At 47.4% G+C, this 23597-nt stretch overlaps 1 protein-coding gene across 2 annotated transcripts in view; it reads right to left on the bottom strand.

Moving 5' to 3' along the window:
• Nucleotides 1-796: 796 nt before the first annotated feature.
• Nucleotides 797-23597, bottom strand: part of STAU1 (staufen double-stranded RNA binding protein 1) — a 42764-nt gene continuing 19963 nt past the window's right edge. Inside the window, exons 3-16 of one of the 2 annotated variants that reach the window (XM_077253298.1) lie at nucleotides 23052-23176; nucleotides 21860-21928; nucleotides 20195-20333; nucleotides 17393-17534; nucleotides 15584-15749; nucleotides 7124-7219; nucleotides 6584-6796; nucleotides 6254-6397; nucleotides 6032-6175; nucleotides 3588-3663; nucleotides 3145-3464; nucleotides 2792-2914; nucleotides 2121-2206; nucleotides 797-1549 (exon numbers count right to left, since the gene is read on the bottom strand). In XM_077253298.1, coding sequence (XP_077109413.1) covers nucleotides 1462-1549; nucleotides 2121-2206; nucleotides 2792-2914; nucleotides 3145-3464; nucleotides 3588-3663; nucleotides 6032-6175; nucleotides 6254-6397; nucleotides 6584-6796; nucleotides 7124-7219; nucleotides 15584-15749; nucleotides 17393-17534; nucleotides 20195-20333; nucleotides 21860-21928; nucleotides 23052-23176 — 1931 coding nt within the window. In that variant the 3' untranslated portion in view covers nucleotides 797-1461. Of the gene's footprint in view, nucleotides 1550-2120; nucleotides 2207-2791; nucleotides 2915-3144; nucleotides 3465-3587; nucleotides 3664-6031; nucleotides 6176-6253; nucleotides 6398-6583; nucleotides 6797-7123; nucleotides 7220-15583; nucleotides 15750-17392; nucleotides 17535-20176; nucleotides 20334-21859; nucleotides 21929-23051; nucleotides 23177-23597 lie in introns of both variants that reach the window. The other variant, XM_077253297.1, reaches the window with a different exon arrangement.

Genomic DNA, 23597 nt, shown 5'->3' with positions numbered 1-23597 from the left:
AATAAAATTCGAGGTATACTCTAACGGGTGATGACTTTTACTAGACTGACTGTCATTTGCACCGACCATTTAGGAAAATCTGGGAAAAATGTCATTTGCATAATAATTTGGAACATGGTGTAAGGTATGGATGCCTCCTGATGCTACGTGAAAAAAGGATACACACTTGTAATCAGAGGGGATAAGCAGCCTGGTGGCATCCTTCTATCCGCTCTCTTCAGAAAACATATACACTAGGTTTGCCAGAGAGTATAAGTATCATGGTGGAAGGAGGTCAGGAGTGAGAGCTGCATGACAGCATTATGTAAAGTATAAGGCTGGACTAAGCAGTTCTAGAGGACGGGAACCGAGCTGTTGGTACTCTGTGTGCTGCCATATAGTGCACGCTCCACATCTCCTGAAAGCTCTGCTGTCTGGAACCGCATTGGACCTTAGTTGAGTGGAGTTAGCGGTCATATAGGAGCGGGGTACCCAGAGCATTAGGGGTCAAATAGGAGCGGAGTATCCAGAGAGTGACCTGGATTGTTATGTGACGTGGACCCCTAGATGTCTCTATCTCCATCTTCTAACAGTTAAAGTGACTGATCTGCAGCACTATATATCTATTGACAGCAGCCAGGCGCTGAAATCTGTATACAGTGCTGGGCCAATGGCGTCCACCCTCCAAGGATGATCCACTGGATACATAGTTGCAGTAGACCGTCCGAGATTGTGCCTGTCCTCACTCATCCACATAAAGAGGACACACAGGCCTGGAGAGCAGAATCACAGTAAACAGCCTTTCTTGAGATGTCTATGAATTTTTTAGTATTTTTTTTATTTTTTTGTGACAAACACTATTAACTTACATTCCATGGGGAGAAAAAATTCCAGCGTAAACAATGATCTGAAGCGATACCGGACGTGTCGAGCTTTAAATAGACATTAAGGTACTGTACGTGCAGCAATGGCGGCACGCAATTCACACATCTAGCAACATTGCTTAAAGAGACAGAGGCCTTTCTTCAGCCCCACATGGAGAGGTTGTGGTGTAAAGCACACGGAAAAATGGGAAGTTAATGAATCCAGTAATGGGAAATGGGTTGGGGGAAGGGTGGGCAATCTTGTTTCCAAAACTGCGACCACAAACACTGCCCGGGGTGCAAATCAAACAAGTCACATGACTACAAGGGGCGTCGTTTCTACATTTTATCACTTGTTTCTCTTCCTTAGGGCTCCGCAAACAAAAAAAAAAGTTCTTGTAACCACAAAAGCCATTAAAAAAATCCTAAAAAAAAAAAAAAAAGGAGACTGTCTCTGCCACACGCGAGGATATGTCCCGTTCATGAAATGCTTCAGAGAAACAAAAAATTATTATTTTTTTTTTAAAAAACTGATTTTTCTACTTTGAAATTCTTGGGGGACAAACAAACAAATAAAAAGAAAGGCGGCAGCGTTTATAACCACAGTCATGTGATTGCCTCAGGCCGTGCTGTTCACCGCTTGTCCCAGTGGGTTTGAAGTTGCCGCTTTCAGGAGGGGGTCACTTTCCATCTCTGGTTTGCCGCACCTGCACAGGAATAAAAGCCATGAATGATCAATGCAATGATTTAGGCTATGTGCACACGTACTCCTGAGGTCTGCGGAATTTTCCGCAGCGGATTTGTGAAAACCGCAGGTAAAGACACTGCTTTTTACCTGCGGAATTACCGCGTTTTTTGTGCGGAATCCACTGCGGTTTTACACCTGCGGTTTTCTATTATGGAGCAGGTGTAAAACCGCTGCGGATTCCGCACAAAGAATTGACATGCTGCGGAATGTAAACCGCAGCGTTTCCGCGCATTTTTTTCCCCAGCATGTGCACTGCAGATTGCGTTTTCCATAGGTTTACATGGTGCTGTAAACGCATGGGAAACCGCTGCGGATCCGCAGCAAAATCCACAGCATGTGAACATAGCCTAAGAGCCCGGGGCCACGTTTGGTGGCCATAGCTTGGATAATCATCAACCCCTTAGATGCTGCCTCTACCCCATGATAATATCACTGTGTCCCGGGAGGTGGTCACATGATACACGCTGGGGTGCACACAATACCACGTAACTTATGCATTCCCATATTAGTAACCCCAGAGGATGACTCACACTGACATTGGTCCGTTCACCGGTCGCGGCACCTCTGCACTCTGCTGGTCCATTTCAGACAACAACTTCAAAATATTCATAGCAGCCTAAAAGACAGAGGAGAAGATTACTCTGAGGGGTAAGGAATGGGGCAAGAGTGCACAAGTCTGTAGGAGAGAAAGTTAACCTTGACAGGCCATGGTAAATGCAGTTTGCAGTAGAACGGTAATGTAGGATGTGAAGGTGGTTAAAAAAGTTTGCCAAACTCAACTCATCACCCATCTTATGGGGGTCTAAAGGCTCCAATTCATGGAAATGTAGTGGTGGTGCACATGTGTGAACACTGCTCTAGTCACTGTCTATGACACTACTTTTATCGTCAACAGTTCAAAATACAATGAACAGAATGGGTTAAGTCCCAGAGGGGCGAGGAAGGAGACGGGATGTTTAGCACTAGAGAGGAAAGTGAGGAAACAGGATGGTTAGCCCTAGAGGGACGAGGGAGGAGACGGGATGGTTAGCCCTAGAGGGGGAGAGAGCAGACAGGTTAGGTTAGCCATAGAGGGCCGAGGAATATGGTGGTTGAACATAGAAAAGTGGTAGCATTGGGGAGAAAACAAAAAGTTAACTTCTTTTCGGATCAGAATCCAGTGACTCCCGCTTACAGGTGACTTCCCTGGCCGTCATCTTACCATATCATGACATGAATCCACATCCTTCCCCACGCCATGACTGATTAGTGGTGGTTGGAAGGAGCAATTTATTAGAGAGACAAACTCGTTTTTATTATTCTTCGGGAAGTCTTTATATTCAACCTGCAAATGAGGAGATTCAGAAATGAGAAGATCAGCTAAATAATGGAGAAACCCTCAACACATCATCCGCTTGGCATAGATTGCAGCCAGTTCGTACATTACTAGTACAGTGATTAGTAGAGGTCTAAGATCTACATACTAACGTACACTAGCTGGAGTCTCAAGACGGACCATAACCAACTAAGTGTCCAAAGTAAATATGTAGCATCTACAGTACTTGGGGCAGTTACCTCAATCCCTTGTACGATGGACAGGTACTGCAGCTGCTCGGAAGGTCGGGTCAGTGGGCTGTGCAGTACATGTGCAGACGTGTTGTTGTTATTCTTCAAGATGGTGTCTGCGGTGGGGGAGGTGCCGCCGTACAGCAGCTCTCGTGCAATCATGGCCGTCACGGTGGCAACAGCCGGGTTAGGGGCCACCCTGTTAAACTCTTTGGTGTGAAGTCCCTGATTGGCGCCCACAGCTTGCGCCACTTCAGGTACCATGGGTAGGATCCCAGCCGGCAGCTGCTGATGACTGTGATACGGCATCCGAAACTCATCATCTTTGTCTGCAAAAAAATATAATAGACGTTAATCACGTACACAGGCAAGAATAATACTTACAAAACTGCACTTTTTGCTGTCAGGTAAAGAAGTCAGTCCTGATTATTCATCACATGTCCAGAACTTACTGATCGTCGTGTCCTCTCCAGAGCCAGGCTCATAGAACGTCACCTTCCGCCCATCGCCAGGTTTCTTCACAGGCAACTAAAGAGTAGAATGAAGCATGGATGAGTGTGAGGGAGTACAGTAGTGTTCAAAATAATAGCAGTGTGTTCAAAAACATGAGTTAATCACAATCTGTATACTAGTTTTTTCTTTCCATGCATTGCGAACATTGCACACTGTTTTCCAATTTAAAACAAGAGAAATATATAGAATTTTTAACTACTTTACAGAAAAACAACTAAAAAAATGAACATTTGTCTGTTCGAAAAAACAGCAGTGTCTGCATTCGTCTTTACAAACTTACAATATGTACTATTTTTTTTATGTATTTAGCATTCCTGTGACTCACTAACCTAATATTTGGTTGTATACCCGGAGTTTCTTAGAACTGCTTCACATCTAAGTTGCATAGAGTCAACCAACTTCTGGTACCTGTCACCTGTTATTCCAGCCCAGGATACATGGACTACATCCCACAATTTTTTGGCATTTGTTGGCTGTGCCTCAGAAATGGCATTTTTAATGTCACCCCACAAGTGTTCCATCAGATTAAGGTCCAGGGACTGGGCTGGCCACTCCATAGCCTCAACTTTGTTGGACTGGAACCAAGATCTGGCTTGTTTACTGGTGTGTACATTGTCTTGTTGAAACACCCATTTCAAGGTCATATTCACTAAAGCATAAAACAACATGACCTCTAAGTATTTTAATTTATGCAAAATGGTCCATGATCCCTGGTATGCGATAAATAGGCCCGGAACCATAGTGAAAGAAACATGCCCATCATGATGCTTCACTGTCTTCAGAGTACTGTGGCTTGAATGCAGAACTTGGGGGTCGTCTAATAAACTATCTGCAGACCTTGGTCCCAAAAAGAACAATTTTACTTTAAATCAGTCCACAAAATGTTTCTCCATTTCTCTTTAGGACAGTTGATGTGTTTAATGGGAAACTGTATCAGCCTCAGTACATGTCTTTTTTGTGGGACTTCCAACTGCCACAGTATTCACAGGTAACCCGAGACTATCTTTGATCATCCTGGAGCTGATCATTGGCTGAGCCTTTACCATTCTGACTATTCTTCCGTCCATTGGAATGGTAGTCTTCTGATTTCTTCCTAGTCTCTTGGTTTGGATTTCCATTTTAAAGCATTGGAGAACATTTTAGCAGAACACCTTTATAATTGTCTGCACTTCTTTATAAGTTTTACCCTCTCCAACTTTTTAATCAAAGTACGTTGTTCTTCTGAACAATTTCTTGAATGACCCATACTTCTCAGGATTTCAATGAGAAATGCATGTATACCAAGTCCTGGCTTCACCCTTAAATAAAGGTACCTTCACACGAAGCGACGCTGCAGCGATAGCGACAACGATGTCGATCGCTGCAGCGTCGCTGTTTGGTCGCTGGAGAGCTGTCACACAGACCGCTCTCCAGCGATCAACTATGCCGAGGTCCCCTGGTAACCAGGGTAAACATCGGGTAACTAAGCGCAGGGCCGCGCTTAGTAACCCGATGTTTACCCTGGTTACCAGCGTAAAATCTAAAAAAAACAAACAGCACATACTTACATTCACGTCCCCCTGCGTCCACTTCCTGACTGACTGAGCGCCGTACAGTGAGAGCAGAGCGGTGACGTCACCGCTGTGCTGCTTTCACTTTCACTTTGCGGCGCTGAGTCAGAGGAGGAAGCAGACTGCAGGGGACGCAATGTGAGTATGTGCTGTTTGTTTTTTTTACATTTTACGCTAGTAACCAGGGTAAACATCGGGTAACTAAGCGCGGCCCTGCGCTTAGTAACCCGATGTTTACCCTGGTTACCAGTGTAAAATATCGCTGGTATCGTTGCTTTTGCTTTCAAACACAACGATACACAGCGATCGGACGACCAAATAAAGTTCTGGACTTTATTCAGCGACCAGCGACATCACAGCAGGATCCTGATCGCTGCTGCGTGTCAAACGAAACGATATCGCTAGCGAGGACGCTGCAACGTCACGGATTGCTAGCGATATCGTTATAATGTCGTTTCGTGTGAAGGTACCTTAAGGGCCACCTAATACACACCTGTTTCTTCATGGAATGATTGACCTCACTAATGAACTCCACACTACTATTGTGAACACCTTCCTTTCAATCAATTAATTAATTCTAATACATAGACTCAAAAACATGCAGATCATGAATGCTGAGTCTGATGGTTTCCTTAACATCTACTGCACCACCTGGTAAATTGGTAACATAATTTGTACCAAAAACAGTGATTAATCTGGTCAGTCATATTGGAGTGCTATTATTTTGAACACCCAATATATATATAGTGTGGCAAACAATACAGGCAGGCGGTAGTATCCCAGACATGAAACATGTCAACAAGGTGTGCAGGACCCAGCACGGGGGCACTTACTTTTTCGTCAGTCTTCAGAGCTGGTTTGGGGGGAGTCGGTGGGATTTTGAAACCGAGAAGTTCTAACATATTCTCAGCAGCATTCCGTTTGGCCACTTTCTTATTGGCGCCCAGTCCTTCAGCAGTCAGGTTTCCAACCTTCACCTGTAAGGAGAAAAAGAGGATTTGTGGTTATAAAGTCAGAAAAGAGGGAGGAGGCGACATATAATAAAATTAACGCACCTGCATGACAAACTCCCGACGCCGGGGGAGACCTCGCTCCGTCACTAGGCTGTATTCTGGCTCTTTTTCCTTTTTAGCTTGCTGTATCTGAGCCAACCTGCTAATGGGGTTCATGCCCTGGCCGTAGTCTGGGCTGGTGGGGAGCTGTGTGGGTGATAGAACAGATGAACCTCGGGGATGGAAAACCTGCTGCAGCACCCCTTTATATCTGCACCACAGTTTTAAGTACTTTTTATAGGGGTATAAAATATGGTGACCTCACCTTGAGACAATGTGCGGTAAGGGGGATATCTGACATGAGTGACTCTTGATACCCACACTGCAGCTCACCTTTACAATAGACTTAGTTTTCTTTTTGATGCGAGGTCTCAGCTTCTCCACGATTGGCAGAGGCGGCAGCTTCTTCAGCTCCTCCAGGATGGCAATGGCAGCGTTTTTCTTGGAAACTTTCTTGCTTTTCCCTTCTCCTTCTCCTATAAACTCTCCAACCAATACTTTAGTGATGAAACTCTTCATGTGCGGGGGTCCAGTCTCCTTTGTTACCTGCAGAAATGGGTCATCAGAAACATCAGCAACTAATACAAGTTTGGTGAACAATAAAGCAAAGCGGCATTATGGGACAGACTTCGATCAAGAAGGCTGAGAAACATTCTTGCCTGATGAACTGAGCGAGAGCCAGTCTGACATCACTGGTTCTATACTCAGGGGGCACATAAAACAAAGTCTCAGCCAGCGAACTGTCAGGATTTCCATGCACCCCCCTACTTCTCCATGGTTCCAGTGGTGGCAGAGCACAGACCAGGGAATAGCAAAGATCATTTTACCGGAGACAAGCCCCATTTCAGCAGTGGCCTTTAACATCCTTCTCACCTCAAAATTCACAGGAAGGTTCCTCTTCAGTGCAATTTCGAACACTTGGCTGATCTCAGATTTATTCAGATTTTCTTCATCGGATTTTCCATTAATCTAAAAAATTAAAATAAAAAATAGATTATCTGCAAAGTCAAACACCAGACACAAAACCTCAGATGCCAAGGTGCCAGTACAACCTCCCCCCCCCATCCAGGGCTGTTGTATCCTATATACAGCCAAAGTCTGGCTCTTGATCGTAGAGTCAAAGATGAATTTACACAATTTTTCATATTGAGGATAGTCTCCATGTGCATGACCAGAAAATTCCTGTGCAGCTTTAGCAGCTCTTTGGTCTCATTAACCCTTTCCAATTTTTGCCTTTTCGTTTTCCTCCTCCTTTTCCGCCAAGAGCCATAACTTTTTTTAAACATTTTTCCATCTATATAGACGTATGAAGGTTTGTTGTTTTTTTTTTTTCAGTGGGACAATAATTTTGAATGACACTGTTCATTTTACCATTCGAGGGATCAGAAAGAAAAACTAAAGGTGTGGTTTAATTATGCAAAGAAAACAAGAGCGATTCAGTATATTTTTCATGGGGGCGGTTATTTTTAGGATAATCCTCATTTTCAGGTTGTAAGAGATGGGTGAAGCCTTGTTTTCTTTCCTGGGCCTTGAGCTGACTTTGTCAATGATACCAGTTCAGGCTAGATAAGATATTTTGATCTCTTCTTATTGGGGTAATGCGATGACCAAAATATGAAAAAAATAAAAAATTATCGTGTTTCAATATTTTTCTCATTAGGCCATTTACCAATTTGATTGATTCATTTTGGTCGCTGGACTTTTAGGCTATGTTCACACGCTGCGGGTTTTGCTGCGGACCCGCAGCTGTTTTGCAGCTGCGGGTCAGCATCCTTTTTCCATGTAGGTTACAGTACAATGTAACCTAATGGAAAACAAAACCCGCTGTGCCGACGATCCTTTTTTTCTGTGGAAAATCCGCGCGGATTTTCTGCAGAAAAAAAGAAGGAGCATGTCACTTCTTGGTGCAGAATCGCAGCGATTCTGCACCCATAGAAATGCATTGAACCGCTAACTTCCCGCATGGGGCTGTGCCCACGTTGCGGGAAGTTAAGCGGATAATGTGCCGATGGTACCCGGGGTGGAGGAGAGGAGACTCTCCTCCAGGCCCTGGGAACCATATTTGGGTGTAAAAAAAATAATTAAAATAAAAAATAATGCTATACTCACCTCTCAGCGCTGCACGCGGCGTCCGGTCTCAGTTGCTGTGCCGAACAGGACCTGTGGTGACGTCGCGGTCACATGACCGTGATGACGCCGCGGTCACATGACCGTGACGTCACGAAGGTCCTTGTCGGCACAGCCGCTTGCAGCGCCGGGGAGATCGCGACGTCAGAGGGTGAGTATAAGGCCAATTTTTATTATTTTTTACATTACTATTGATGCTGCATATTGCTGCATATGCAGCATCAATAGTACAGCAGTAATCCCGCAGCGGAAACCGCGGAACAAACCGCGATAATCTGCAGGGATAACCGCAGCGGTTTTACCCTGCAGATTTTCAATTCCGCTGCGGGATTAACCCGCAGAGGAACCCGCAGCGTGTGAACGTGGCCTTACGTGTACAGCAATACCAAATTCTTTGTTTTTTTAATGTGTGGAAAAAAAAAAAAAAAAACTGGGATTTTTGAGCACTCACTGTAAAATCCTTTTCTCTGAGCCAGTCATTGGGGGACACAGACCATGGGTTGTATGCTGCTTGCCACTAGGAAGCCGACACTAAGTTAACACAAAAAAAAGTTAGCTCCTCCTCTGCAGTATACACCCTCGTGCTGGCTCCCAGAGAACCAGTTCAGTGCAGAAGCAGTAGGAACATTATTAACTATGTAGATGAGTACAACATGTCAACTTAAAAGAACAGGCAAAAACCATATAAGCCGATAGGCTAACAGGTGGGTGCTGTGTCCCCCAATGAGTGGCTCGGAGAAAAGGATTTTACGGTGAGTACACAAAAATCCCTGTTTCTCCTTCGCCTCATTGGGGGACACAGACCATGGGAGGTCCAAAAGCAGTCCCTGGGTGGGAAAATGACACAAAGGATTAGGCTTCATGCAACAACTGCCTAAATCTGCGCCACCGCTGCCTGCAGAATTCTTCTGCCCAGACTCGCATACGCTGAAGCCTGAGAGTGAATATTATAGTGCTTTGCGAAGGTATGTAAACTGGACCAAGTCACAGCTTTACAGACCTGCTCTGCCGTCGCCTGATGCTGAATGGCCCAAGAAACCTCCACCGCTCGAGTGGAGTGTGCTCTGATCCCCGTTGGGATGGGCCGACTTCTGACTCAGTATGACTCCTGGATGGTGGAACGAATCCACCTGGCTATCGAGGCCTTGAAAGCGGCAAGACCCTTCCTGTGACCTTCCAGGAGAACTAACAGAGCATCTGTTCTTCTGAAGGATGTCGTCTTTGAGACGTACCTTTGCAGAGCTTTGACCTGGTCCAGAGTGTGGAGAGCTCTTTCAACCCTGTGAATAGGGGCTGGACAAAAGGAAGGAAGAACAATGTCTTTGTTAAGATGGAAGGACGAAACGACCTTTCGCAAAAAGGACGGTGACGGCCTGAGGACAACCTTGTCCTGATGGAAGTTAAGGAAAGGCGCCCGGCAGGATAAGGCGGCTAATTCTGAAACCCTTCTGATCGATGTGATCGCCACAAGGAAGGCAACCTTCCAGGACAGAAAGATCAGCGAAATGTCCTGAAGCGGTTCAAAGGGAAGTTCCTGAAGGGCACTTAGCACCAAGTAGAGGTCCCAAGGCTCTAAAGGCATGGGAGAAGGGAGAAGCGACATGCGACACCCCCTGAAGAAAAAGTCTTAACCTGAAGTCTTGACGCGATGAGTCTCTGGTATAAGACTGATAGAGAGGAGATTTGGCCCTTGAGAGAGCAGAGTGCCAGCCCGGAGTCCAGACTGGCCTGTAGGAACTCTAAAATGGTGGGAACTGAGAAGACGAGAGGAGAAAGACCACGATGCTTGCACCAAGCAAAAAATGACTTCCAGGTACGATTATAGATACGTACTGATGAGAGTTTACGGGCACTAACCATGGTGGAAATGACATGTTGAGAAAACCATGCCTGGGTTAAGACCCAGGATTCAACGGCCACGCCGTTAAACACGGCCCCTGAGTTCTGGTGGTAGATGGGGCCCTGGGAGAGCAGATCTAGCTGATCCGGCAGACTCCAGGGTATGTCTGCGACGAGGCGTACCAACTCTGCGAACCATGAGCGGCGAGGCCAATCGGGAGCAACCAGGATCACTGGTACTCCTTCCGCCTTGATTTTCTTCATTACTCTGGGGAGTAACGGTACTGGAGGAAACATGTACGGGAGGCGGAATTAGCACCATAAAAGAACCAGAGCATCGACAACGATGGCTCTTAGATCTCGAGACCTTGCTATAAACTGGGGAAGCTTGGCATTCAGCCTGGATGCCATGAGGTCCACATCTGGGATCCCCCAGTGAAGTGAAGACAGTTCTAGGAGAAGATTTCCGGATGAAGCTCCCACTCCCCCGAAGTGAGACCCTGATGGCTGAGGAAGTCCACTGTCCAGTTTTCCACTCCTGGAATGTGCACCGCTGAGATCACCGAGTGGTTGTTCTCTGCCCATCGAAGGATGTGAGTTACCTCGGACATAGCCGCCCTGCTGCGGTTACCCCCCTGATGATTGATGTATGCCACAGCCGTGGCGTTGTCTGATTGGATACGGATGGGGTGACCCACCAGAAGATGATGGAAGTGCTGCAGAGCCAGTCAAATAGCATGGATCTCCAGAACGTTGATCGGTAGCTGTGATTCCTGAATTGACCAGCGGCCCTGAGCAGTGTGGTGGCGGAAGACTGCTCCCCAGCCCGAAAGACTGGCATCGGTAGTCACCACTAGCCATTGAACGGGTAGAAAAGACTTCCCCTGGTTGAGGGAAGAGTTCAATGTCCACCACCTGAGAGTCTGTCTGACCTGCAGGGATAAGCAGCACCTTCAGTCGAGGGAGAAAGGGTTTCTGTCCCAAGCTGCCAGAAGGGAATGTTGTAGGGGACGAAGGTGCAGTTGCACAAAGGGGACCGTTTCCATTGAGGCCACCTTCTTTCCTAGTACCCTCATTGCAAACTGGATGGAGTGAGGGTAAGACTGACGAAGCGCTCGGGCTCCTTGTTGATGGGCTAAGACTTTGTCTGGAGGGAGAAATACCAATCCCCGAGACAAGTCCAGGGACATTGCTAGAAATGAAATCTGCTGGGCTGGGACCAGAGAGGATTTGCTTAAGTTTATCAGCCAGCCCAGGCGAGAAAGGGTATCGCAAGTAATGCAAACAGACTCCATGCAATTGTGGAAGGACGGACCTTTGATCAATAGGTCGTCCAGATAGGCCAGAAGGATCATGCCCCGAGAGTGCAGGATGGACATGACAGCCGCCATGACCTTTGTGAACACTCTGGGGGCAGTAGCAAGGCCGAAGGACAGGGCTGTGAATTGGAAATGCTGGTCACGAATGGCGAAGCGCAGGAATCTCTAGTGAGGGGGAAAAATTGGAATGTGCAAGTAAGCGTCTCGGATGTTGAGGCCAAGAATTCCCCTTCTTCCAGGGAAGTGATAACTGAATGCAGAGATTCCATGTGGAAATGAGGGAACTTGATAAACTTGTTTAGAAGTTTGAGGTCTAGTATGGGTCTCACCTGTCTGTCCTTGTTTGGGACGACAAAAACTTTTGAATAGAAACTCTGAAACCTTTTGCTTTCTGGGACGGGGACAATGACGCCATCGTGACGCAATGTGTCTATGGCCAGGGAGAAAGAGGGAGGACGTGAGGAAAAGAAACATGAAGGGGGTGCGCAGCAAAGTCGATTTTGTAACCGAACGACACCAGATCTCTGACCCACTCGTCAGAGACGACGGAAAGCCAGACCCTAATGAAAGGGAAGTAGGTGGCACCTACCCTGCCGGTGTCAACCAGATACGCTGACTATCAGCGCTGAGGAAAATCTCTGGGACCTAGGTCCTTTAGGCCTCGACTGTTTGGGTCGGGACTTCCAATGCTGGTTAGGCCTGTACGAGACTTGAGTTCCTCCATCTCTTCGTGGAGAACGTCCTGAACCGAACAAACTAGTGGTAGTGGCCCAGCTTGGAGTGGAGCGAAAGGAACGGAAACGGATTTGTTGCTGTCTCCGAAAGGGATGCCTAAGTCTCTGTTGGGGAAGGAATTTACTCTTTCCTCCCGTAGTATCGGAAATGATCTGATCCAGCTCCAAATAAGTGGCCGCTTTGATAAGGAAGGGAGGCGAGAGACTTTTTTGATGCAGAGTCCAACTTCCACTCTCTGAGCCATAATGACCTTCTGATAGAGGTGGCATTGGCTGCTGACTGAGCAGCACAATCGGCCGCATCCAAGGATGTATGTACCAAGTAATCGCCTGCCTGGGAAATTTGGTTGGAAAGGTGCGCCTCCTCTGGAGGAAGGTTACTGTTCCGAAGTGAATTAGCCAAGGTCTCTGACAAGAAAACCATAGCCTTAGCTACCCATGTTGCGGCAAAGGATGGATAGAGAGCCGAACCTGAGGATTCAAAAACAGAGCAGGCCAAGCCTTCTATCTGACGGTTCGTGGGATTTTTGATGGATGAGCCATCCGGCACGGACAGGAGAGTTTTGGATGCTAGGCGGGATACTGGGGGCGTCTATCACCGGAGATTCCGCCCAATCCTTTTTCAGATCAGCTGAGAAAGGATACTTGGCTTCAAGAGGCCTTTGTCGTGTGAAGCGTTTATCCGGGCACTCTCTGTGCCTATTAACTATGGCTCTGAATTCAGGGTGAATAGCAAATGCCTTATGAGAGCGTTTAGTTCTCTTAAAGTACACTGTCTGATCCGGAGCGGAGCCAGAATCTTCCTCAACCTTTAAAGCCTCAATAAGCGAATCCACTGTTTTCTGAAAGTCTCGCGAATCCAAGGAACCATCAGATTCGCAGTCAGATTCGCGTTCGCTACTGACCCCTGGAGAGAGAGAGCGCGAGAAACAGAGCTGTGAGGTGACAAGGCACGTGTCTGCTCAGGAGACGTGCTACGGATCTGTTTTCTAGGTGCCTGACGGCTTCTAGAGTGTTTTTGGCCCCTGCTAACCGACTGCTCCCGGATTGGGGAGGGTCCGTCTACATCAGTCCTGCAAAGCTCCGTGAAGGATCACGGAGGGATTCAATCGCTTCGGCCAGAGAAGCCATGGATTGAGACAGTGATGAAGCCCTCTCAGGTGGACTAGGTACACTGGGCTCGGTGGCGGTAGAGGGCTATTGAGCGCAGTTGGGGGGGTCACAGGTATTGCAGAGAGGTGAACTCTAAGCCTTAGGCAAAGCAGAATGGTAGGAGCATGAAGTGAAGAATATAGCTATAGTCTTGTTAGACTTTTTTGATGCCTTAGGCTGGGACATGATGTACCTTTCTATGTGGCCCTATAATATTTGGGGCTGCCGAGAAGGGGTACTGCCGAGAAAAAAAGGGGTTACAGCAGGGAGGAGGATCACGGAAGGATTCAATCTGTAAAATGCAGCGCTCCCTTACCCAGGTCTGTGTCCCCGCTCCTCCTGCGTTTCTCAGACTGCGTGGACCCTGTGTGACACTTGCTGCCTCCGTCCTGATGGTAGATAGTGCTGAAGCGGTTTGGGGGAGAAAGATGGCCCCTGAGATTTGAGAGGCGCTTCTCCTGCTGTGCGAGAAGCACCAGGACTGGTGGGCAGAGCCTTCGCATCACTTCATAGCGTGGGCGCAGTCAGGGCTAGAACAGGGCTGAAGCCGGGGACTAAATTTGCAGCGCCGATGCAGGAAGGAGCCAATGCGGGCCCCCACAATGAGAATGGGTCCCCCTTACCCAGCACCGCCCCAGACTGCCTGAAAGGAGCCCTCCAGACCCAGAACTTACCCGGAGAGGCTGCTGAGTGGAAGGTAAGGCAGCTTGCTGCAGATCCTCCTGTGCTGCTGCTGGTTTGTACGGTGCAGGTGTCAAGGTGAAAATATACTTTCTTATATACCTTTTGTACTTTTATATATCTTATACTGTGAAACAATAAGTTTTCCCTTGCTAATGCAAATGTAACTGTATTAAAGATGGCTGCCAGTGTTCATTCTTCACTTCAGTCTAGAATCTGAAGGGTTAAGTTTCATTTCTCCTGAAAAGATAACTCAGGAATGTGAAGAAAGAAGTAACCACCGGGAGACGTTCTGACGAATCGGAGAGAGAGACTGGACACTAGATGTATACTGCATAAACCCCGCCTATTGCATTCCTTTTTAGTACTGTGTATTGTAAAATAAACTCAGTTGCTGTGACCGTTACACACGTGTGTGGATGCACGAGCATGCACTGAGATTGAACCAGCTACCTGTCTGACTCATTCTTACCCGGTACCACATGCTTATAGTTTAATTTGGAATGACTGGTGAATGAGGGTATATTGTCGTTACGACCCCGACACAGGGATAGCGGGGAAAACCCTCAATCCACCATCCCTTTAGGAGGGAGGTGGAGAGGGACCGTTCGTCTCCTTGTACCATCCACTTTAACAGTGGTGGTGCAGTGGGGGCTGCTCGGATGCCACAAGGTGGGCCTCTGTACATCCAAGGTGGAAATCCTCTAGGATGCGACAGGGCTAAATGTCCGGCAATAGGCCTGGCTGCGGAAGAGGATACGTGGAGGTGACACTCCATGTGCTCGTCCGTTGAAGGTGTGGGGAGATCGGTGCCCTTGAAGGGACCAGTCGCCCCTAATAATCAGCTCAGGCGTGGCATCCCACGTCGCAGGAGAGGCAACACTCTCCGTGCTCACCTGTTGATGGTTCGGGGAGATTGGAGCCTTGAAAGGATCTTTCCCCCCTTCGTCGATTGAAAAAATAAAATCAAAAATGTAAAAATTGTAAAAATAAAACAATAAATAGTTTTGGGTCTGAATACCCGTTCTTGTTTTCCTCCTACGGACGCTAAGCAAGAACTGGTTCCCTGGAAGCCAGCACGAGGGTGTATACTGCAGAGGAGGAGCTAACTTTTTTTGTGTTAACTTAGTGTCAGCCTCCTAATGGCAAGCAGCATACACCTATGGTCCTGTGTCCCCCAATGAGGCGAAGAAAAAATATTTAAACTTTTTTTTATCCTAAACTTTTTTTTTTTTCATTCCATCTCCAGGCGATTTGAAACTGTGATCGTCTGATCGATTTTACTATATAGTGCAATATCACAGTACTGTAGTATATGGTAAAAATCACAGTCTATGAGAGCCAGAGATTGACAGCGGCACTTAAGCAGTTAATAGCAGCGGACAGTGCTCAGCTCCATCGCTGCTGGGGGCTGACAGGGAAAGATGCTGGAGCCTGGACAATCCTCATGCACATAGTCCTATAATCCCCCTCCACAATACCTCAGGTTTACTGGGAAGGGGCTCATGTTGTAGGCTCTTCAGGGCTTTTGCTGCTGCGTCGTGCTTTGCTGCCTGACGTGTCCGGCCTTTACCGTGAAACTGTTGTCCACCTATGGATAACTCGACCTGGTAGAGGATGGGAGTGACGGGGAATGGGTAGAAGTACCTGGGGAGGGGGGGAAGAGACAAAGTGATCAGTAATGAGACAAGGACATTATTATTATTATTATACATTTTTATAGCGCCATTTATTCCACAGCGCTTTACATGTGAATACGGGGCAAATATAGACAAATACATTAAACATGAGCAAAAAACAAGTCACGCGGGTACATAAGGAGGGAGGACCCTGCCCGCGAGGGCTCACAGTCTGCAGGGGATGGGTGATGAAACACTAGGAGAGGGTAGAGCTGGTTGTGCGGCAGGTTCAGTAAGTTCAGGATCACTGCAGGCTGTAGGCTTGTCGGAAGAGGTGAGTCTTCAGGTTCTTTTTGAAGGTTTCTATGGTAGGCGAGAGTCTGATGTGTTGGGGTAGAGAGTTCCAGAGTATGGGGGAAGCACGGGAGAAGTCTTGGATGTGGTTGTGGGAAGAAGAGATGAGAGGGGAATAGAGAAGGCGGTCTTGAGAGGATCGGAGGTTGTGTGTAGGTAGGTACCGGGAGACCATGTCATAGATGTATGGAGGAGACAGGTTGTGGATGGCTTTGTATGTCATTGTGAGGGTTTTGAACTGGAGTCTCTGGGCGATAGGAAGCCAGTGAAGGGCTTGACATAGGGGAGAGGCTGGGGAATAGCGGGGAGACAGGTAGATTAGTCGGGCAGCAGAGTTTAGGATGGATTGGAGTGGTGCCAGAGTGCTAGAGGGGAGTCCAGAGAGTAGGAGGTTGCAGTAGTCGAGGCGGGAGATAAGGGCATGCACTAACGTTTTTGCGGTGTCACGGTCAAGGAATGCGCAGATCCGGGAAATATTTTTGAGTTTGAGACGGCAGGAGGAGGCAAGGGCTTGGATATGTGGCTTGAAAGAGAGGGCAGAGTCGAGGATCACCCCAAGGCACCGGGCGTGTGGGACTGGGGAAAGTGAGCAGCCATTGACATTGATGGATAGGTCTGGTGGAGTGGTAGAGTGAGATGGGGGAAAGATGATCAATTCTGTTTTGTCCATGTTCAGTTGTAGATAGCGAGCAGAAAAGAAGGCTGAAATAGCAGACAGACAGTGCAGGATTTTGGCAAGTAAGGAGGTGAGGTCAGGTCCGGATGGGTAGATCTGCGTGTCAACAGCGTAGAGATGGTACTGCATACCGTGGGATTCTATGAGCTGTCCCAGGCCGAAAGTGTAGATGGAGAAGAGTAGGGGTCCTTGAACAGAGCTTTGAGCAACACCGACTGACAAGGGGTGAAGTGAGGAGGGAGACACTGAATGTTCGGTCTGTCAGATATGACGAGATCCAGGAAAGGGCCAAGTCTGTGATGCCAAGAGATGAGAGGATTTGTAGCAGAAGGGAGTGGTCCACAGTGTCGAAGGCAGAAGACAGGTCCAGGAGAAGGAGGACAGAGTAGTGTCGCTTGCTCCTGGCAGTTAGTAGGTCATTGGTGACTTTAGTTAGGGCAGTTTCAGTTGAGTGATGGGTAACGGAAGCCAGATTGTAACCGATCAAAGAGGGAGCAGGAGGAGAGGTGGGAGGACAGTTCAAGATGAATGTGTTGCTCCAGCAATTTGGAGGCATAAGAGATATCGGGCGATAGCTAGACACAGAGGATGGGTCGAGGGAGGGCTCGCTCCCTGATGTGGCTGCGGCACTGTGTACCCACCGTGGGGGGTAGCCGCCTCCTCGCGGCATGTTATAGTTGTAGGAGGAGCGGATGCCTGTGTATGGGTCCAGGGGCTTGTAGGTTGGTTTCCGACCCAGCTTCATACATAGTGCATTCAGTTCCACGGTGGGAGTTATACTGTCTGTAAAAATAAAAGGATCATTTGTAACATCAGTGTGGAGGCAGGAGTAGCCACCATCATCACATATGTCCACACAGCATTCAGGCTGCACACAAGAGGGGTACACAAGACTAATATAGGGAACAAGACAGCAGGTTGATGATACAGGCCCCCACAAGAGAGTCTAAATCTCTGAAAGGACTAACAAAAGGGCAGATGTAGCCTTCTCTAAACTAAGGCTGAAGAGCTGACACTTTGTAACAGACCTTTGACGTTCAATTCCTCAATATTTTTCAGAAATCTGCATGCTGCCACCAAACTGTAAAGCCTGCGCTGAACCAGCCGTGCTAACACATTTGCAGGGCTCCTTAAAAGGCTGTCCACCGATGGGGACAACATAATTTTTTTTTTTAAAAGGGAATCTGTCACCAGTTTTTTGCTGTTGCCTCAGAGAGCAGCATGATGTAGGGGCAGAGCCCCAGATTTCATAAGTATGTCACTTATTGGGCTGCTTGCTGCAGTTTTGATAAAATCCCTGTTTTATCTCCTGCAGATCTAGCTGTTCTCTGAATTATGAGCTGTGTACTGATTGGCAGCTTTCGGTGTACATTGGGTATAGGCAGAAAGACACCAATCAGTGATGAGGGGCAGGGTTAGAAAGGGCTCATGAATATGGAGGACTACCTGGCAGCAGATTTACTAGTCATGTAGTGATAATCTCTGGCCAATAAAGCTGCGATTTTATCAGAACTACAATAAGCAGCCCAATAAGTGACATCGCTGGAATCAGGGTTTATGTTACTACATTATGCTGCTCTCAGATGAGGCAGTAAATACCTCGTGACAGATTCCGTTTAAGTACATGTATTTAGGGCTAAAAATATTTTTTTGCAATTTGGTTTCATACACAATTTAGCGCTTTTTGGTTTTTACAGGCTCCTTATTTCTGTGCGCATTAAACTTTGATGTGGTCTGAGGTCATAAATAACATTACAAGGGTTCAGAAAAAAGGAGGCTTTTACAAGCTCTCCCTGTCAGATTATCAGAACGATCTCAATGGCAGATTCTAAGTTTACGCATTCTGCAGCCAGCACAACATAGCAGCTACAGAAGGCAAAAGGTGCAACATTTTTAATTAAACTCAAAAGCAAAAAAAATATGTATTTTAGCTAAAAATGCATGCTGTTAAGAAAAAATTGCCGCCAAAAGGTGGACAAACCCTTTAGGCTATGTGCACACTCTGCGGCGTGCTCTGCGGGTTCTCCCGCAGCGGAATTGATAAATCTGCAGGGCAAAACAGCTGCGGTTATCCCTGCAGATTTATCGCGGTTTGTTTTGCGATTTCCGCTGCGGGATTACTCCTATACTATTGATGCTGCATATGCAGCAATATGCAGCATCAATAGTAATGGTAAAAATAATAAAAATTGGTTATACTCACCCTCCGATACCCGGATCTCCTCGGCGCTGCACGCGGCGCTCCGGTTCCAAAGATGCTGTGCCGAGAAGGACCTTCGTGACGTCACGGTCATGTGACCGCGGCGTCATCACGGTCATGCGACCGCGACGTCACCGCAGGTCCTGTTCGCACAGCAACCAGACCGGACGGCCGCGTGCAGCGCTGAGAGGTGAGTATAGCATCATTTTTTATTTTAATTCTTTTTTTTTTTTTTTTTTTACACTATTTATGCTTCCCAGGGCCTGGAGGAGACTCTCCTCTCCTCCACCCCGGGTAGCAACCGCACATTATCCGCTTACTTCCCGCATCGTGGGCACAGCCCCATGCGGGAAGTAAGCGGTTCAATGCATTTCTATGGGTGCAGAATCGCTGCGATTCTGCACAAAGAAGTGACATGCTGCGGAATGTAAACCGCTGCGTTTCTGCGCGGTTTTTCCCGCAGCATGTGCACTGCGGTTTGCGGTTTCCATAGGGTTTACATGTTAATGTAAACGCTATGGAAACTGCTGCAAACCCGCAGCATCAAAATCGCCGCGGATCCACGGTAAAAACCACGAAGTGTGAACATGGCCTTAAGGGTTTGCTTAAATCAGAACAGGTTTTTCAGCCGCTGGAAGTAATAATGTTTCCATTCACTGACCACCAGAACAGATATTAGAGACGGTTGAAAAATCAAAACAATTCAGGAGACTGTACGGAAACTGTACAGGCCTGGTATGGGAACTCTTCCTGTTCTGGGAAGGACTACGGAGAAGGCGCACGTTTTACAGATGGAGTCTCTTTGGTTGTCCTGAAGAGGACGCAGCAAATGTGACGACACATAATGTCTAGTGCTTGAGCGGGACCCCGAGAGTCACAGTTTCAGGGCCCTAATCACTACACATACATCTGCAATACCTCACTGAAATCCAGGATAGTTGCTACTCAGCAAAGTACATTTGTGGCCAGAGACTGCAGAGCAAGGGTCACTATGATCAATGACAAATGGCGGATTTATACACTGAATAGGAACATAAATCAGAAACCAGCTCCACGGTTATTAAGTTAGTCACATATTATCCCCTGTTGGAATGACTACAAGCCCTGTGTGGGTCTAAGGATAATATTGTCTATACCACCCCCTGAACAATAGGTGCAGGACTCTGGGGGTCCCGCACACCACACAGTACATGTTTACAGGCCCTGGAAGGTTGTAAACCTGTACCTGGATTTTTTCCCTCACCGCGAGAAGGGCGGGCTGTTGGCTTAGGATAATTTGTCCCCTCCAAGGCTTTGGCGGCTGCAGCGTGCTGGGCTTTTTTAATACTTGTCCCTTCAGCCTCCCAGTACTGGTCCCCAAGAGTGAGTTGCACGGTGAACATCTGCAGAAAGAGATGAGTAAAAGTCACCGCAAGAGCGAACATGAGAGGGGAAGGTGACAAAGAAGATAGAGGAGGGGGGCACAAAAAGAAATTGACAGCTTTTCCAGATACTTCATTGATAGAGGACCTTGTGTTACCAGCTTCACACAACTCACAACGATACCAGGAGAGACCATTATCGTAAAAGTCTAATTTAAAGGAGGACACCAAACCTTACCGTAGAAGGGTCTTCATCCAGGTAAGACAAAACATAATTGTGCTGACCTCAATCGTGCTTAGATACATGGCCAAAAGTATGTCCATAACACCTCCTGCTGCTACCAGAAAATAGGGTTCACTGCTATATTTGGGAGGGAATATGTGCCGCTTGCAGGCATTTTGACAAGGCTCTAAAGTCTAGTGTAGGGAGAATTTGCTGTGGAAATTGGATTACAGAGGCCAGTGCTCTGATGTCAAGGGGGAGAGGTTTGGACATTTACACATTGGAGCGCACTGGCACTAAGCCTGATGTCTGAAAGGTAGAGGGTTGCAGGTGACCACAGAGCAGATGGAAGTAGTCTGCACTGGGGTTCTTCCACTCTTCATGTTTTCCTTTTATTGGATGCAAAGCAAAAGACCATTCCCTAATCTGTGGCCAAAATGTGAGAGGCTCCCAGTTGTCAATGCAGCTGCAGACCTAAAGAACCAAACTATGTACTGGCAGTCTGTACCATTGCACATGGCAGCTTCAGATTGTGCGTTGCTGCTCAGCCAGGCTGGTTCCAGTCAGAAGTGAGTGTTGAACCTGGGGAAAGAGGATTCTTACTCCTCTGAGGTTTCTGAGATTTTGCCTGTGCTTTATTTCCTTTTATTTTAAAAAGCAACTAAATTTATGAAATGTTTTTTCATGTTTCATTACTCTAATAAATACAAGCACATCGTTGGGTGTCCTGGTCTTGATACCCCCACCGATCGTTCAAACCCATTAACTACCCCACCCCCGACAAGTGCGCAACTCATGAAACAGGAGAGCGTACACAGAGAGGAGTACGGATTCAATAGAAAGCACAAGTTTCAGATTGATTCCATGCTCCTGGGTCTTTGCACTTATGCAGAAGTTGCATGCTCAGGTCTCGATCGATCGGTGGAGGTCGCAGGACACAGACAACCATCAATCAGCTTGTAATTAATTATTTGGGCATTATGTGACAAAAAAAAAAATTTCAAAGGTTTAGTTAGTGTTTAAAGGTCAGCTGTTGTTTTTTTTTCCTGCTGTTGCAGATGCAGCCCATGGGACCATACTGGCAGGGATGTAACTGCAGCAGTGTGGTGACATTACTGAGCTGATCTACAGCCAAGGACCAGAAGAGGGCACATACTTTTGGCCATGCATATATTGGTCAGGATGCCACATATCCTCGCCCGCCCCACAGGGAGCTTCAGAAATGTCAATACATTCAGATTCTTGGAAAGAGGGGAGGGGAGTCACAGCCCAAAAGAGCAGAGAACTTTCCATCAGAAGACAAGCAGAAGAGCTGAATACCCACTTGTTTTGGGCGATCTTCTCCCACTCTCTCAAGAAGACTGTAATCTTGCCAGCGTCCTAGGGGGATGACCTGAGGAGTGGAAGACAAGAGGCTCCTGGTTACAATGTAGAGATCAGCTACAATATACAGGCCGGGCCACTTACCATCTGCCAAATCAACACAGAAACCCCTCACTTCCCCGTTCCCCACTTTCCACATATGTACTGACACCTTGTGCAGCAGTCATATCTGGTCTGTAGTGCACCAACTGCGAGTCACTCCCTCCCTACACCGTCACTGGACATCACTCCTCGATGCACTGTGTACAGTGGGTTAAATATTCTCATCCATCCAGCCCACTGGAATCCCACCATAAAAAACTGGGAGTGTGGAGGGTCATATCTATCAGGGGACAAAATTAACCCCCCATAGAAAATTATTACTGGAAATTCTGCCGCCCAGGATTCGGGTGGCCGTACCCCAGAGAGTTCACAACCCTTCATGATTTGTGAGAGTCCAATCTCTGAAACCACCCCACCAGTCCCCAGAAAAATTTAGCAGTGCATCTCAGAAGCAATTCTGGTCATCTAGAGGGGTGCATTGCCTGCCACAGCTGGTGCAGAATAACCCTTTCATTGTAGGAAGGATTAACCAAACCATACACATTTCCTAAATGCTCTACCCAGCACCCCCCTTATGGACACTGCAGCCATTCTTAACCGTGGACAGAGGGTGTAGTCTGGATATGGATGCTACCAGCTAGGTTCACATTGCGTTAAAGCAGCCCGTTCAACACATGTGTTAAACGGGCTGCGTTAACCCAAGTGCCGCAATGTGATCACGCTAGCGCAGATAGAGCTAGCAGATGTTCTATCTGCACTAGCAGTGACGGACCCGGAAAAGCTGCAGCCCGCGTCCCAGGGTCCGTCACTCAATGACGGCACATCGCTAGCGCACGCCCATAGTGGGCGTGCGCAAGCGATGCGTCCGACATAGGGCTTAATGGCGGCGTTAACGGACTGCCTATAACGTAATGTGAACCAAGCCTAAGTCCCGAGAACCTGTGCTGTGGATACAACAGCAGATTATAGGTGAGAAACAATGGCCAATCTTTCTACAGCAGCTGCAAAGACTCTGTGCTGCTGTGAGACTTCAGTCTTACTGTGAATAGTGGGGAGGGAGCAGCAGTTTAGCACGGGCAGAAGGCGCTTACCTTAGAATGAGCCGGACCCTGTTCACTGAGCAGCTTGTACTGAGGCTGAATCTTGTTATACCGGGCCAACTCATTCACCAGACACATCGGGGTTTTCTCTTTGGGGTTTGCCATGTTAGAAGACACTGGAAGAAACATGAATCAACATGTGAGGATGATGGTGGTAATGGTGAAAGGATTTGGTGAACATGGTGGCTGAAAGAGGGCAATGAAGGGACAGTGGTGAGAATGATGGCAGCTGCAATGGCGCGAGGATTGGGTGTGGCGATGTTAGGATTATAGTGGAGCGACAGCAGCAGTGTGGTGGCGATAGCAGGGAAGGTCAAGTGATGAGCAGGGCCGATAGTGGTGGCAGAGATGAGAAGCAGCGACGAGAGGAGAACTAATGATGATGGTGTCCGTGATGGGAGGAGAGCTGATGATGATGGTGTTCATGATGGGAGGAGAGCTAATGATGATGGTGGCAGTGATGAGAAGAGAGCTGATGATGATGGTGGCAGGGATGAGAAGAAAGCTAATGAAGATGGTGGCAGTGATGAGAAGAGA

Source organism: Ranitomeya variabilis, chromosome 4, assembly GCF_051348905.1.
Source record: "Ranitomeya variabilis isolate aRanVar5 chromosome 4, aRanVar5.hap1, whole genome shotgun sequence".
Lineage (NCBI taxonomy): Eukaryota > Metazoa > Chordata > Amphibia > Anura > Dendrobatidae > Ranitomeya > Ranitomeya variabilis.
The sequence above is the reverse complement of the archived record's forward strand: the minus strand, read 5'-3'. Positions and strand labels throughout refer to the sequence as shown.